Raw genomic sequence first — 16,004 nt, 5'->3', positions numbered from 1 at the left:
AGAGGGAAAGGAACAATATATTTTGTTTGTCTCAAATTCCAATACTTGAGCCATCCAGTAAAACCCAGTCTCAGGTTTCCATAATCCCAGATACCACAGAGCATCTGAGGACTAAACCTCCAACCCTTCTCTACTGCAAGGCAGTATCCCACAGCCAAAATCTGCTCTCAGTTTCACTGTTAATTTCTAGAAATACCCCACTACCCAGCTCACCCCAGTGAACCCAAGCTCAGCACCAGGCCAGTTATCAAGCAGCACCCATGGATGCAGCCTCAAGGCTGGCCCATGAGGATATAAGCTCTAGGCCTATCCAACTCCAAGCCAGACTCTCTGGACCAGATTCTCTAGGTTTCAGACCAGCCCACAGCTCCAGTAGATCAAGGGTTCAAAACTTCTCCAACAGACTCAGGATTCAGAACTATTCCAGTAGATCATGGTGCTAGGCAGCTCCTTCAAACTGAGAAGACATACAAATGGCGAATAGGTAGGTATATGGAAAACAAAGCTCAACATCAGGGCAATGCAAATTAAAGCCACAATGAAATAGCACCTCACACCTGTTACGGTGGCTATTACCAAAAAGACAATGACAAGTGTTAAGGAGTGAATAAAAATAACAAGTGTTGTTAAGGATTGAAGAAAAGAGAGCTCTTGCACACTCTTGCTTTGAATGTAAATTATTATAGTCACCAGGAAAATGGTATGGAATCAACTCAAAAAATTAAAATAAGAACTACCATGAACAAGCAATTCCAATACTGAGCACAGCTCCAAAGGAAATGAAGTCAGTACATTGAAAAGATCCCAATTTTATTGCAGCATTATTCATAATAGCAAAGATACGGAATCAACCTAAATGTCCATTAATAAATGAATGGTTAGATAAAATGTAGTGTATATATACTAGCAGAATACTATTCAGCCTTTATAAAAGAAAATCCTGTTATTTGCAACAACATAGATGAACCCAGGGGAACAGTATGATAAGCAAAATGAGGCAGGTACTAAAAGACATACACAACATGATCTGATTCATGTGGAAACTAAGTGAACTGAACTCATAGAGATAGAAAGTAGAGTAGTAGTTACCAGGGGCTTGAGAGCAGGAGATGCTGGGGAGATGGTCAATGGGTAAAAATTTGCAGTTAAAAAGAATCAGATTAAGAGATCTACTCTCCAATAGAGTGTCAGTAATAAGTAATAATGTCACATGTCACATATCAATGTTTCAATTAACAATGAGTTTCACATAAGACAGTGGTCACATAAGGCTGTGATTGAGAAGATCATATTACCTAAGTAAACAGTTTGTGTAAGTATATTCCATAATGTCTGAACACTGACAAAATTACCTAATGGCTCATGTCTTTTAAATGTTTACTGAGTGTATTTGGAAAACTGCTGAGAGAGTAGATGTTTTAGAGAGACCCCACTGGACATCTGCAACATGTAGTAGGTACTCCAGAATGGTTGTATCTGAGCAGTAGGGCTAAACTGCCATCACTGCATTGGAATTGCCGTAACAAAACTTTAAAGTAGCCTCAAAAAAGGTTCAAGCTGTTCCACAAGTACTTGCCTGCCAGAAAAAAAAAATCAACAATTTTTAAAGCAAAAAAAAAAAATCTAAGAATCTGACAATAACCACAATTCCCATCTAATAAAAAATTACTACATATGCAAAAGAAGCAAAAAAGTGTGATCTACTGAAACGTTGTGGAAAAAATCAATCAACAGAAGAATACTTAGAAATGCAAAGATAAAGGAATTCTCAGGCAAGGTTTCTACATAATTATTAATATATTATTAATATGTTTGATTATTATAAGTTAATTCAAGGATTTAATCAAAACATAAATATGACAAGAGAAATAGAAAATATAAAAATTAACAAAGTGGAAATTCTTACATATTGATGGCAAGAATTTAAAGGATACAATTCTTTAAAGTGATAGAAATGTTTCATATTTTTATTGTGGTATATTTTAATCTAGTTGTTTAAAAATTATAACTCAGCAAGTGAGTGTAAAAAATAAAACTATAATAATAAAATAAAATGATGCTTTCGAAAAAAAAAAAAGCAACTATAGTTAAACTTTCTTCCTACTCTTCATATGCGGCCTTGTAACTAAACAAGATAGATACAAAACAAACATGCTCACACTAGTTTTTACGCCTTTAAAGCTGTTTGTACATTTCAATAATTGCATTTTTATTGGCCAGAAATCATATTATTTCACCAAGCTCATTTACTGTTCTGCCCTCCTTGACAACTATGCTGCAACTTGTTTTACTTCCAGTCCACAACGTATTCCTAGCAACTTCAGCTGATGACCTTGCCTATTTCAGAAAGAACTGAAAACTGAAGCAAAAAGAAAATCTCCACAGATTACTTTCACTACATCTCTCACTCCCTAGTACAGTATCTGCTCCAACTTTCTCCTTCATCCAAAGTTTTTCTATACAATAATATTCGTACGCTTATCTAGTCAATCCCTCAATTTATAAACTATCTCTGCTTAATACTTAAGAACATCATTCCAGAAATTACCCCTATTCTCTCTCCATCATTTGCTGTGCACTACGTCTTTCCAATCATGACATAAGCATGGTGTTTCACCCATCTAATCACTTTTTTCTTGTTCCTCCTTCCTCTATCAGCTACCATCTATTGCTTTGTTCCCCTCTGAAGCAAACTTCTGGGGGGAAAAGTTTTGTGTACTAGATATCTCCAATCTCCTCTTCCCAATCTCTTAAGCCTTCTCTAGCATTCTAACATAACTGCTTTGTCAAAATCATCAGTGACCACCATATTCCCAAATACAATAATCAATCCTGAATCCACATCATATTTATTTGAATTATGAACAGCATTTATATGGTGTACAGTATACCCCCGCAAAGTCCCAGTTCAGAGTTCACAGCCTCGTCATTCTCAGATTTTTTTCCTTAAAACCTAACTAACAATTATTCATGGAAACTCCTGCAATTTCGCAGTGCAAATATCCTCCACAATTGTTTCTTCAGAGGGAGGTTTGCAAGTAACTAATTCGAGAGTGTTATTCAGCTCTCCTTGCTGCTGATTGCTGCCTGGTAACCCATCTCCAGCAGATGCACCAGCATTTTTGCATCATAACAGGTTACTGCACCATGTGTAGCTATCTTGAGCTCTCCATTTCTTTTTCTTAGAGCCCTAGGATCCCTAAGATACTGCCCAAAGACCCCAGTATTAATTAATACAATATCTTATTAAATTAAATTACATAACTGCTGGAGACATGGCATATTTAGGGCTTAAACTATAAAAATAGGTATGGATATGCATTTTTCTGACCATAGTTGCAATCTGCGGTTTTCTAAAATTAAGGCCCCCTAGGAATGTAACCCCCACGAATTTCAGGGGTACACTGTACTGCTCACTCTTCCTTCAAAAACTCTTTACTTGCCTTTCAGGGCAAGCTCTTGGATTTCCTTCTACCTACAATCCTTTTTTTTCCCCCCCTATTTCACTTGCTGGTTCCTTGGTCAGAAAATCCTTGGGACTGCTTCTGGGTTCTGGGTCCTGTTCTCTACCTAATCTCCTTTTTTTTGGTACCAGGGATCAAACTCGGGGTACTTGCGCTTGTGAGGCAGGCAGCGGAACCACTGAGCTAAATCCCCGGCCCATATTCTTTACCTATAAATACTTTGTTAGTAATATAATCTTGTTTCTTGTTTACATACTGTCTACATGCCACCAACTTCCGAATGTGTTATCTCCAATCCTGACTTCTTTCTCACTCTCTAGACTCATGCATCCAACTGTCTATGCAGTAGCTTATTTGAATATCTAACAGGTATTTCATATTTAACCTGTCTAAAATTAAACTTCCATCTTCCTTTCAAAACTTACTCCTCTAGCAACCTTCCTTATCTTTGAAAATAAGATAGCTTTACCATTCCAAATATGTGTGTCAAAACAGTAATGTCATCTTTAACAGCTTTATTATATATCTATACAAAACACATCAGGAAATCCCTTGGCTGTATCCTTAACCACTTCTCACCACTTAAACTGCTACCACAATGGTTCAAGCCACTATCATCTCTCACTTAGATTACTTTAAAAGTCTCCTAACTGCTGTTTTCCTGTTATTAACTTTGGATTGCACTATCTTTAGATTCTATTCTCAGCCAAGAAACCAGAGTAATTTTATGACATGGTGTATCATGTGATTACTAGGTTAAAACCTCTAATTTTTTGTATCTCAGAGCATAAGACAATGTCTCTACAATGGCAAACCAGATCTAATAAAATCATCACTGTAATCCACACTCATCTCTGCTTTGTCACATACATAGTTCTTTGAACTCATTTTCTACTACTTTCTGCCTTACTCACTTAGCTCTAATCACATTGGCTTCTTTGCTGTACCTCCAAAAAGCCTGGAATATTCCCAAATGAGGTTGCTGGCTTAGGGCAATGGCTATTCTCCCTTTCAGGAAGTTTCTACCAGATATTTGTATCACAATTGTCCCTATCTTGTTTGTATTTGATCACAACCTTTTCCAAGGAGGCTTACCATCATGAGTATTCAATTTGTTCTCCTCTACACCCCTCTCATTCTCTTCTCCTTTTTTCATAGCAATTATCACATTCTAATTTACTACTTAATTGATTTACTTATTTGCTTATATTATTTTTTGTCTGTCTCCTTGTTCCCAACCACACATCTAGAATGCAAATTCCTTAAACACAATCATATTTTTTCTGCCTTGATTATGATAGCCCATCAACAATGTCTGACACTTTTTCCCATAAAGGTCACATCCCTGTTACTCTTAGGTATCTTAACTTTTGATTTCCATGTTACATGGAATTTTTGTCTTATTATATTGTTTATTATTGTTTACTATTGCTGATATAAGAGAAAATTACTAAATTATACATTGTGTTAATCTGTTCAGTGTGCCATAATAAAATGTCATACATAGGGAAGCATACAAACAACAAACATTTATTTCTCATAATACTGGAAGCTAAGAAGCCCAAAATCAAGGAATGGGAAGATTCCAAATCTGGTAAGGGTCTGTTTCCTGTTTCACAGAGAGCAATTTTCACTGTGTTCCAACACGATGAAAAAGGAAAGGTAACCATCTTGGGCCACTTTTTAAGGGCAACAATCCTTTAGGAGGCCCTGTCCCATCTCTTAATTACCTCCTAAAGTCACCATCTCCTAATACTATCACTTATGCAGTTGGGATTACAATAAATCAATTTTGAGGAAAAAGTTCAGATCATGGTATACATGTTGATATGATATTCTTTAACCCTGCTAAGTTCTTTTTTAGTTCTAATAGCCTGTAGATTGTTTTTGATTTTTAAAACAATCATGCAACTGCAAATAATTACAACTATGCTTCTGTCTTTCTAGCCATTACCATTGATTTCTTTTTATCATGCTGTATTAACATCCCCATATAAATGTGATCACATATTAATAAGATCATCCTTTTCTTATCTGATTTTAAAGTGAATGCTTTATTTTGTTTTTTGTTATTGTTGTTGTTTGTTTGTTTTAGTACCAAGGATCTAACTCAGGACCTTGCAAGGCAGGCACAGTGCCACTGAGCTAAATCCCCTCCCCAAAGTGAATGCTTTAAAAGATTCACCACTTTCATAGTTGATCTTGATTCTTGGAAGAATTTCCTGATTAGATAAAGAAGTTCCTTTCTCATTCTAGATTTGTATAAGTATTAGTGTGATTAGGTACTAATTTTTAGCTATTGGTTTTTCCACTTTGGATGATATTTTAAGAGCCAGTAGAAAAAAAAAAGAGATTAAGACAATAATCTCTGAAGAAAGAAAATGATCTATTTCAAAAACAAATAGAAAATAAAAAACTCAGAACTAAATATGTCAAAAACTTTCATAGTAATTCTAAGTATGAGGATTATGATTTTGAGGGTGTTGTTTTTGTTGTTTCCTGCTCCCAGTATTTATCTATGTTTCTCAAATTTTATATAGTGAAAATTTCTAACAGTGACTACTGAAGTACAAATCCTAGATATACTACTTACTAATTATGGGGCCTTCAGCAAGCTATTCATTCTTTCTGTTCCTCAATTCCTTCATTTGTAATATGGGATGGGTGGTAATAGTAGTTACCTCAAAGGACTGAAGATTAAATGAAGTAATTAATATAAATGATTTAGAATAATATCTGCAACATGAAAATGTTCAGTAAATGTTGACTATTACCACAGAAAGTTGAATAACAGAGAAAATGAGAATCTCTGTTCTATTTTGTAGGAGATTATAAGCATAGCATTAAGAGCTAACATTTATTAAATAGTTTTATTTACCAAGCATTAGCTCTAATGTTTTATATGCATTGCCACATGTAATTCTTACATAAATCTTAATACTACTGTTAGCTTTCAACACCATTAAATACTACTACTCTTATTGAGTACATATAGAAATTGATAATATAAATAGATCAATAACTTTCCCAAGGTCACATAATCTGTTAGTGGTAGATTTAAGCTTTGTCTAACAAGAGTCCACTATATTTTGCCTATCATGATGAGGATAATTAGTGATAGCGGATTTTGAAAAGAGGAGGAGCAGCAAAAACGAGGAAGATAAGGAGTAAAGGCAGAATGGAAACAGTAACAGTTTTCTAGCACTACAATTTTAAACTCAAATTTAAACACATGATATATAAGAGTGTGTGTGCATGCGTGCGTGTGTGTGTGTGTGTGTGCGTGTTTAAGCTACATTTCTCCTTATAGAAATCCAGGACATACTTATTTTTTAAAGAGATAAGATGTCACTATATTTCCCAGGATGGAACTGAGGTCCTGAGCTCAAGTGTTATTCCTGCCTCAGCTTACTAATGTATACCACTACACCTGGCTCAAGAAATACTTCATCATACTCATTTTCATAACTCAGAGGATGACCTGTTGGCATACCTAGATAAAACAGGATTATATACTCAAAAAAAAGCCAAAATATTAAATGAATCTGTTTTGTTATTTCATGTCATTGCTGGAAAGCAATTAATTTCTTTATGACTAGAAGCTTGATACATAGCATCATAATTTATTTGTGTGAAGTTTCAAAGAAAATGAGAAATAAAAAGGATGTTTCTCTGGATATGTAAACATCTGAATTCATAAAATAATTCAAGCACAAAATTCAAGAGAAGACATCTATTGATAAGAAAACAAATGGGGCAATAGTTTAGAAATACACTTTATCATATACATCTACTTTCCTCATCAGTTCCCATCATATGATTTGTCCTAAGGAAGCAAAATGAAATGGGGTCACATTTTCTGCATAAAGATGTCCACTACAGTGTTATTATAACAACACACAATAGAAAATAATCTTAATGCCTAAAAAGAAGGAAATGGCCAAATAAATTACTGTTGGACAACTATGTTTATCAAGTTTTAATGACACAAAATTGCTTGTGATGACCTTTTAGTTTTGTCTTATTTAATTTCTTGTTGGTGGGACAAAATGCTCAACACCCACAAGTCAAAGGAGGAAAGGTTTATTTTAGCTGACAGGTTTGTACAGGTTTCAGTTTGTAGTCAGGTAGGGTGGCATGGCAGAGGTGCATGGCAGAGGAGAAACAGTCCATGGCAGAGCAAGCAGAAGGCAGTAGCATCTTCCTTCTGCTTTCTTTTTTGATTCCATCCAGGCTACAATATGTTGGTGCCACTCACAATCAGAGTAGGCCTTCCCTCTTCAGTAAAACCATTGTCCACACCCAGAAATATGCTAAACCAATCAGTGGGCTGATCCAACATCTCACACCCGTGATCCAGGCACTCCCAAATGCCCCACCTATGAGTGCATGAAGCTTTCTTTGAGGGGACATCAAGATATAAACCACGAAAGGTTCTTTAGAAGCAAGGCATAAAAATCATAGATACATTACAGATTTAATTATGCTCCAGAAATAAAACAGAAAATAAGATAAGCCTAGAAATAAACATGCCAAAAGTTAATAGCACTTGCTTCATACTCATAAGACCTGTGTATATACATATGTGTGTGTGTTCTTGTTGTCTGCTTCTAATAATTATGTACATTTTCCAAATTTCCTACATTGAGCACTAGCTACTTTCATAAGCAGAAAGGGGAAAGATAAATTCAGAGATTAAAAGAATATAAAGAAAAATAACAATTTAAATAGTCTAGGCATATCAACTTCTTTACCCTTACTGGCTAAAGTTTTATCATGAGTATTTAAAATAGAAAGATTTGCTATCATATCACACAAATGTTCTGGTTGCATCAACAATAAATTTCCACATAGGAATATTTAATATCTGTTTTTCAGAGAGACAATTACTTTTTTATAAAGTTATCAGGATGTTTAGTTTTCATCAACTCTTACAAATTTACTCCTTAACAACTACTTTTTAGGGGGTTAATATATCCCTGGGATATATTATATCCTTGGGGATTAATACATTCCTGGGATACAGCACCACATATTCCAAGCTTTGATCACTTCCTAAAAACATCAAGGAAAATAACCACAACTAGACCTGTGCTTCAATTTTTAACATTCATTTAATAGACCCAGTATATGACAACTAATATTTTTTGTCTGCTAGTACCAAGCCCTAAATAAGGTTCTTGAGTAGATTACATTTATGCAGGCCGCATTTTAACGGAAATTGAGAGAGATGAAAGAAGATTATGGGAAGATACATTATAAAAACAGACCTCACAAGTCAAACTAATGGTAAAACCATTCTCTTCCATGTACACAACCATGAAAACAAATATCCTGTGAGCTAGGGATATATATTGTATCTTTCCAGCAGATTTTATACCTTTTTTAGAAAGATTTCCATGACTATATAATGAGATTACAGTTGATGAGGCAGTGGCCCGCCCAAAGAGGCTGATAAAGCATCAGGCTCCAGGATACCAGATAAACATATTTGTGATTTCTAAGTGTAACAAGAGTGGGGTAGCACTGAAAATGTAGACAAACCTCAGAGAGATGAAGAAAATATTAGTTCTAACAATTGCAAAAGTAAGCATCCAAAAACATGCCTAACTCCCTTATGAGAATAACTCATTATACATCATGTTACTTGCTTGTTTAATTGACAGATAAGATTTCCATGCAGGCTGTGTAGTTTTAACATATAATGTGCAAATTTTAACACTGTGGCTGTGACATTTTCAACAATAAAAAGATCATCCATGTAAGCAAACTAGAAGAGTAAACAAGAAAGTTTGGAAAGCATGAAAAATTTGTGCAAAAGACTACCTCATGTAGTGTAACTAAAGGAACACATTTCCTCAACTCCCTAAGAACCTCACCTTTATTTCCCACCTTACAAGTATAAGCTATACAAAGATAATCTTTATAGAGACTACAGTGAATGAAAAAAGAGGCCAAGAATTAATATAACCCTAGGTTAAAGAAACAGTGTAATCTCACAGCTACTTCTAAGTTATTATTTGGCAAGGGACATAATGAGGATACATGATTCTGTTATTTGAAAAGTAATCAGCCCCATTTCTAAGCATAACAAGTTCTTGGATGCAGTAGACAAAGTAAAGCATACATGTCCACTATGCAAATAGAAGAAAATTAATCTTTTAATGAATTTATATATTTTGCTAAATTACATTGCTTTCAGGAAATGTTTCTCTTATTTCACATTATTTAACTATACTTCAGAATTATTGTTTGTTTTTCAAAAGTATGTTTATGTGACAACTATAAGTTACTGACATTACACAAGACACTGAAAGAAAAATGAGAAGGTATATATTTACCTCATGACAGAAAGAGATCCTTATAGAGGGCTCAAATTTTCAAGCCTCGTGCTGTGAGTTAAACGCTCCAGACTCAATAACATGAAAATATATTTTGAGGATTATTGACTTATTTTGTGTAATAATAAGGGCAATCCTAGGTTTAGGCAAACCTGTACAGGTAAAATTTGGCTTCTCCTAAGGTCATGAGAGAGAAGGAATATGATTTTATTATTGTGAAAAATTAACAAAGGAACTTTTGTCATGTGTGAGTAAGTAAAACGAAGAAGCAAAAGTAGGAACTAAAGTTGTCTCCTTATGTTTATTTTAACTTTTTTTCTCTCCCAGTCCTAAAATTGTGATATGTCTATTTAGTGAACAATTTAAAGATCTCTCCTACATTTAATTTATTCCAGTTATTCCTGAAACTTCAGTAATCATTATATACTTCCAGTCCTATGTCAGTTGTATTACAGAGAATTAAGATAACTGATAGTAAAATGGAGTGGCTGCATTCTGTTCCCCTTTTGCTGAAGCCAGCATGAGACAAACAGCACTGTGTGGAGAAATACTCAGAGTCCCTAATTCCAGGGACAATGCCTAACACAGGATTTAAGTTTCAGCTCAGGGAAATAGAAGCAAGTAACCAGGTAAAAGGTAGCCAATGATTGACTCAAGAGGGGAATAAACTCCTCACTTTTTCCCATATGTCTAAAAGAAAAAGGTAAATGCTGAGTAACAGGGCTATCCTTCATCTACTTAAAATAATCATAAAATTAGAGTGTGTGTAAATTTTGCACATAGTCTTCCATGATCAGCTGCCTCAATAGAACAGAGTGGTAACTTCCTAGGATTACACTTTCATCAATGTTTATTCATTAATAATCTTTCATGCAAAATAAGATTTGAAAATATTGTATACCTAAAACGTACAATAAAATTAATTTTTTTAAAAATCAACTAAGACAATGGAAGACCTGAAGAAATCAGGGTTAAAGGTAAATTACTATATTTACAATGTTAAAAATCCTAGTACATAGAAACACAATCAAAAGTTATCTAGAGTCACTAAAGAGAATGTAAAATAGACTCTCAGTTTCCCAGAAGCTAAAGCAAAGGGAAAATAGGAGCAGTTGGTTTTTTTTTTTTAGGAGCAGTTATTTTTTAAATATTGTCTTAAAAATACAACAATACAGGAGAAGAACAGCTTCTAAAATTGAGGCCTCTGAGAAATGCTTCTCAAGGGTCTTTATAAGGAAGGGATAAAAAGAACGGTACCCTATGTAAACATAATAGTAATTCACTTCCAATGTCTCTTTATAATGTCCTTCAGGGAACCCTAGCATATCATACTAATGGTTAAGTCAATAAGAAATACTTTACTCTTAGACAAAATATTTGATTATTTAATAACCATCAGATAATAAAAGTCAGCATACCTTACATATTTCTCTGTATCTCTTGAAACAAAATTCTATCATTGTTATAGACTTGCAAAAATATATTCTAATAAGTCATTATTTTGATAATTATTAAAGAAAATAAGGATATTCTTCTTACCAAACTACATGATGGCAGCCATTATTTCTCTCACCTGTGATTCTTTTACATTTTCAACAGTAAAGTTGAACCAAACTCGGAAGCGTGGATTACAGGTATCCGGCCTAATGAACAGATCATACTCAAACTCAGAGATCTGGTCCACCCGGCCAAGGTTACCTGGTAATAAAAATTAAGAGAATTCTCTTTTAATAGAAGTTCATGCAGCTTAGTGTTACATAATCTTTAAATATTGTGAACTATGTTATTGGCATTCATCATCAGGCAGAACTAATAGGTTCAGCACGCAGTCTATAAGGCCACCAACTCTAAATCACCTCAAAGCAAAGAAGGATTTCAGCTAGTCTAGGCTGTCGTGCAAGCAGCTTTGCCTGGCCCTTATAACCCAGACCTTTTTGTACAACAATTGTCTATGACAGATTAGGATGCTATATTGAACTTGTAAACCCCAGTAAGCCAAGCAAAGAATCACAAATTTCTGCTCCCTAGTTAGAATAATGAGGATGATAACTCACATATATTAAGCTTTGTGGTATACAAACTACCTCTAATACATTGGCCCTTGCTTGAGTCTCACAACAGGCCTATGTAGTTTCTATTGTTCTTGTTATATTCCAAAATCCTATCAGAATAAATTAAAGAATATGTACAGTAAAGTTCTAAAACAAACAGAAGTAGTTGCTAGATAAGAATAATAATGGTAAAGTTACAAGCATGAAACTTAACTTCCATTTTCTCCAACAGAACTAACAGTTACCTTAAAAAGAATGTTAGTACTGTCTTGCAGATAGCAATACAATATGTTTACTTGCATTTCTGTTAAACTTGCATTTATATTAAAATACAAAAGAGAATCAAAGACCTTCATCTTAATTGTTCTTTCAACTGTATTTGGAATTCCCAAAGATATCCCTCAATTATTTTTCAACTACTAATCCAAAATTTACAAAAACTTCTGTTGTAGAAGGCAAAACATTTTTACACAGTGATAGTAAACACAGAGTTAGAAGACTTAAGTTAGACTTAAATTTTAGTATTGCCACTTACTAAGTGACCTTAGTAAATTCATTTAATTTCTTCCAATCTCTATTTTCTCAATAAAGGATTATATCAATTGAAATATGAACATTTGTTCTTAATTAAATGAATCTAACATTAATTTTCATTAATATACAGTTACTATAAACATTAATTGTAATAGAAAATTAGCAGTTCTGAGATACTGATATGTCACAGTTTCTTAGCATATTGTCCTAATTGCTAATGTACAAACCTATTTGATCCTTACAACAATCCATATGAGATAGGTACTGTTATTATTCCCATTGTACATATTAGACAATGAAGACACAGAGAAATAAAATGACTTATCCAAAGTTATAAAGAAGAAGGAAGGAAAAGTTACAATTGGTACTTAAATTCAAGTAACATGGCTCTGATTACTAAGCATACAGCTCTCTATCTAACAGAGCTACTATGAGTAAAAAAGATAATATAAATTAAGAGCACATTATAAGTAGTAATGTTTAATAAAATTATTATCCTTAAAACAATAAAAAAGTACCACTAATTTTTTCTTTAGGTGTTCATGGCCTGATAATTAAATATTTATGTGTACCTCACCATTCAAAAGAAAGCAGATTTTTACTTTTTAATATTGGGACAATATAAATAGGTTTTGATAAATAAAATGTCTTAAAATTGCTACTGCTATGTATACCATATGAACCTAAAAATGTCCAGTTTCAAAATAATTTGACAACCTTTATATTATTAAATCTTCACGATGATCCAATGATGAGTAAACTGAAATCCAGAAATGTTTAATTCTCACCTAAGTTTGTGTTTTAAAGCATCAGGAAAATATTTCAAACTAAAGATTTCTGAGTCCATTGCATTGTTCTTTGAAATATACGGTAACTACAGTCAGTTCATTTATTCATCCAATCAGTAATTCATTTCAAAAAGTAATATACTATGTGTTACAAATAAGTCAGAGAGGAAATCAAACAGATAATGTCTTTGTGTCCACTAACATTACATTATCAAAGAATAATAAGCTTCTAGGCTTTGGTTTTCTGTGAATATTCTGTCGAAGTTCTTCACTATTTTTATGAGTGGTATTCTCTACATGTATATGTGCATAAGCAATATTTTCCTCATATTATCTGAAACATTTCAACTAAATATTATTTCAAAGAAGTATCAGTTCATGGCCTTCTGGAAATAACTATTTGAAAATAAGTTAACAATGCCCCTGTATCATCCAGTTTTCTTCTATTTAAAACAAAGGCAAGGAAAGAAACCATATAAGACTCTAAAATATATAGGATAAAAGCAAAACAAAACATAAAACACAGATTTTAAATCTAAATATAGCACTCCATATGTTACATGTAAATGAGTTAAATATTACAATTATTACAAAAATGTAAAAACCTAGATCATATTATACTAAAACAGGCCAGACACAGAAAGTGACACTGCATAGTGTCACTTACATGTGCAGTCCTTTACAAAAGAAATCATATACACATGCAGAGAGAATACAATGGTGGCAACCAGAGGTGGAGGATTGGGTGAGAAAATGGGGAGGGGTTTAGGACAAAAGGTACAAAGTTGCAGATATGCAGTAAGAGGAGATCTGGATATTTAATGTACATCATGAAGATTATAGTTAATAATATTGTACTGTACACTGAAAATCTGCTAGGAGTAGATTTTAAGTCAGTGATAGTGAACCTTTTAGAGACCAAATGCCAAATTGCAACCCAAAACCCACTTATTTATCACAAAATGTCAATACTGCAATTAAACCTGAATACTGAGGTTTTAGTTTAGAAAAAGCAACTCATACATTAACATTTTTTGTCTTTAAAGAAAAACAATAACGTGTGCCATAGGTTCACCATCACTGTTTTAGATGTTCTTACCACACATATACATATAAAAAGAGGTAACTAGGTGATATGTATGTTAATATGCTTGACTTTGATAATCGTTTCAATGTGTGTAAATATTATAAGTATAGCAAAAGATCATGCTACGTATCCTAAGTATATATAATAAAATATTTCAAGTAAAAGACAAAAAATTTATTATGGATGTAAAAACTGTACGTTGCTTGTAAACAACACTTTACGTTTGAGTACACAGAAAGACTGAAAATAAAAAGATGGAAAGTTTTAACAAGAAAGTTCAAAGAATAGCTGTCCTTTTATAAAACAAGATAGACTTTAAGAAACATTACTAGAAAGGATATTTCATGTTTTTAAAAAGAGTAATTATACCAAGAACTTTCTAAGATGAAAGTCTTAAAATCATATACATTTATATAACCATAAAAACAAATATTCAAAATACAAAAGCTATAATCTAAAATCCTAGCAAAAAATTTAACACACTAATGTCACTAAATATGAAAAAACCCCAAATTATTCAGAAAAACTGAGACAATTTAAAAGTACCATTTAAAAATATACACAATACACAACATAAAATTAAAATTTATTTATGAAGCACTTCACTTGTAGGACTAAATAATCTAAATTCATTCGAAATGAACATAGTACACACCTCAAAACTGATCATATGCTGATCTACAGAGCAAGTTTCTACAAATTTCAAAGGACTGATATATTGTATATGTTCCTTTATCACAATAATAAATATTTTAATGAATTATTTTCAATATGCAGGAATAAAATATTGTAAAATGCAGCTAAATCCATTGAAGGATGAATATTTATAGTTTTAGAAGTTTATACATGTAGCTAGAGATAGATGGCGGATTTTCACTGATTTATACATAGGGCTTAAAATCAATGATTTAAGACTATTAAAAGAAGCTTAAAAAAAGGTAAAGCTTTTTCAAAACAAACAATAAAAAGCAGAACCAAGAAAATAGAAAAAAAACAGAAAAAGTTTTTTTAATGTGCTTCCTTAATTTAAAATACAAAGTTGGTTGTTTTTAAAAAGATTTTTAATATTAACAAGATCCAGCAAAGCTCACTCAGAAAAAAAAATAAAGATAAAAAGCACATATTGATACCAAGAATGAAAAAAAGTGACATCAGTGAGATGGTTGAATAAGAGGTCCTAGCTCTTATGGCCCTACAAGCACTTAACAACCCTCCATGGACAGAGATCCTTTACAAAAGCTCCAGAATCCAAATATTAGGTTATACAACACTGGTCATACACAAAATTGATAAAATGTATTAGAATAAATAATAAGAATAATAGTTTCACTATACACTTATCACCCTCCTTCCAAACCAGCACTGTGCAAGGCAGAGAAGATCCCCCAGACTATAATTTCTCACATGAGAAATAGTGAAATGAGCTCCTGACTTGCTGAATCTGTGGGGGTACTAACTGAGCAATCTATTTTTGTCACACCTAGAACACTGAGAGAATCAACACAGTTAGATACCTGGAGGGAGCTAAGATCACAGAAAAGTGTTGTGGGCTCTCAACAACCAGAGGATGAACCTCAACAACCAGCCTGCAATCCCAGGTAGCATTCCTATCCCTTCAAAACACAGCACAAGGTCTGCTAACTTGTAAATCACAGCACTGGGCCTACCAGCCCACAGATTCCACAAGCAGGCCACTGATGGACATGGAAACTCAGTGAAGGCTGACTACTGAAGGGAAT

The 16,004-nt window shown here is 33.3% G+C and overlaps 1 protein-coding gene across 6 annotated transcripts in view; it reads right to left on the bottom strand.

Annotated features, from left to right (window-relative positions):
• Window positions 1-16,004, bottom strand: part of LOC101710436 (AGBL carboxypeptidase 4) — a 1,386,524-nt gene that overhangs the window by 1,149,335 nt on the left and 221,185 nt on the right. For all 6 annotated transcript variants that reach the window (XM_087214859.1, XM_021247946.2, XM_021247945.2 and 3 more), the window contains exon 3: window positions 11,379-11,503. In XM_087214859.1, the coding sequence (XP_087070985.1) occupies window positions 11,379-11,503 (125 nt within the window). The remainder of the gene's footprint in view (window positions 1-11,378; window positions 11,504-16,004) is intronic.

The sequence above is a fragment of the Heterocephalus glaber genome, unplaced genomic scaffold, assembly GCF_053883595.1.
Source record: "Heterocephalus glaber isolate CG9 unplaced genomic scaffold, H.glaber_assembly_v1.0 deba00001451, whole genome shotgun sequence".
Taxonomy (NCBI): domain Eukaryota; kingdom Metazoa; phylum Chordata; class Mammalia; order Rodentia; family Bathyergidae; genus Heterocephalus; species Heterocephalus glaber.
Note: the sequence above shows the minus strand (reverse complement) of the source record. Positions and strands in the feature narration are given on the sequence as shown.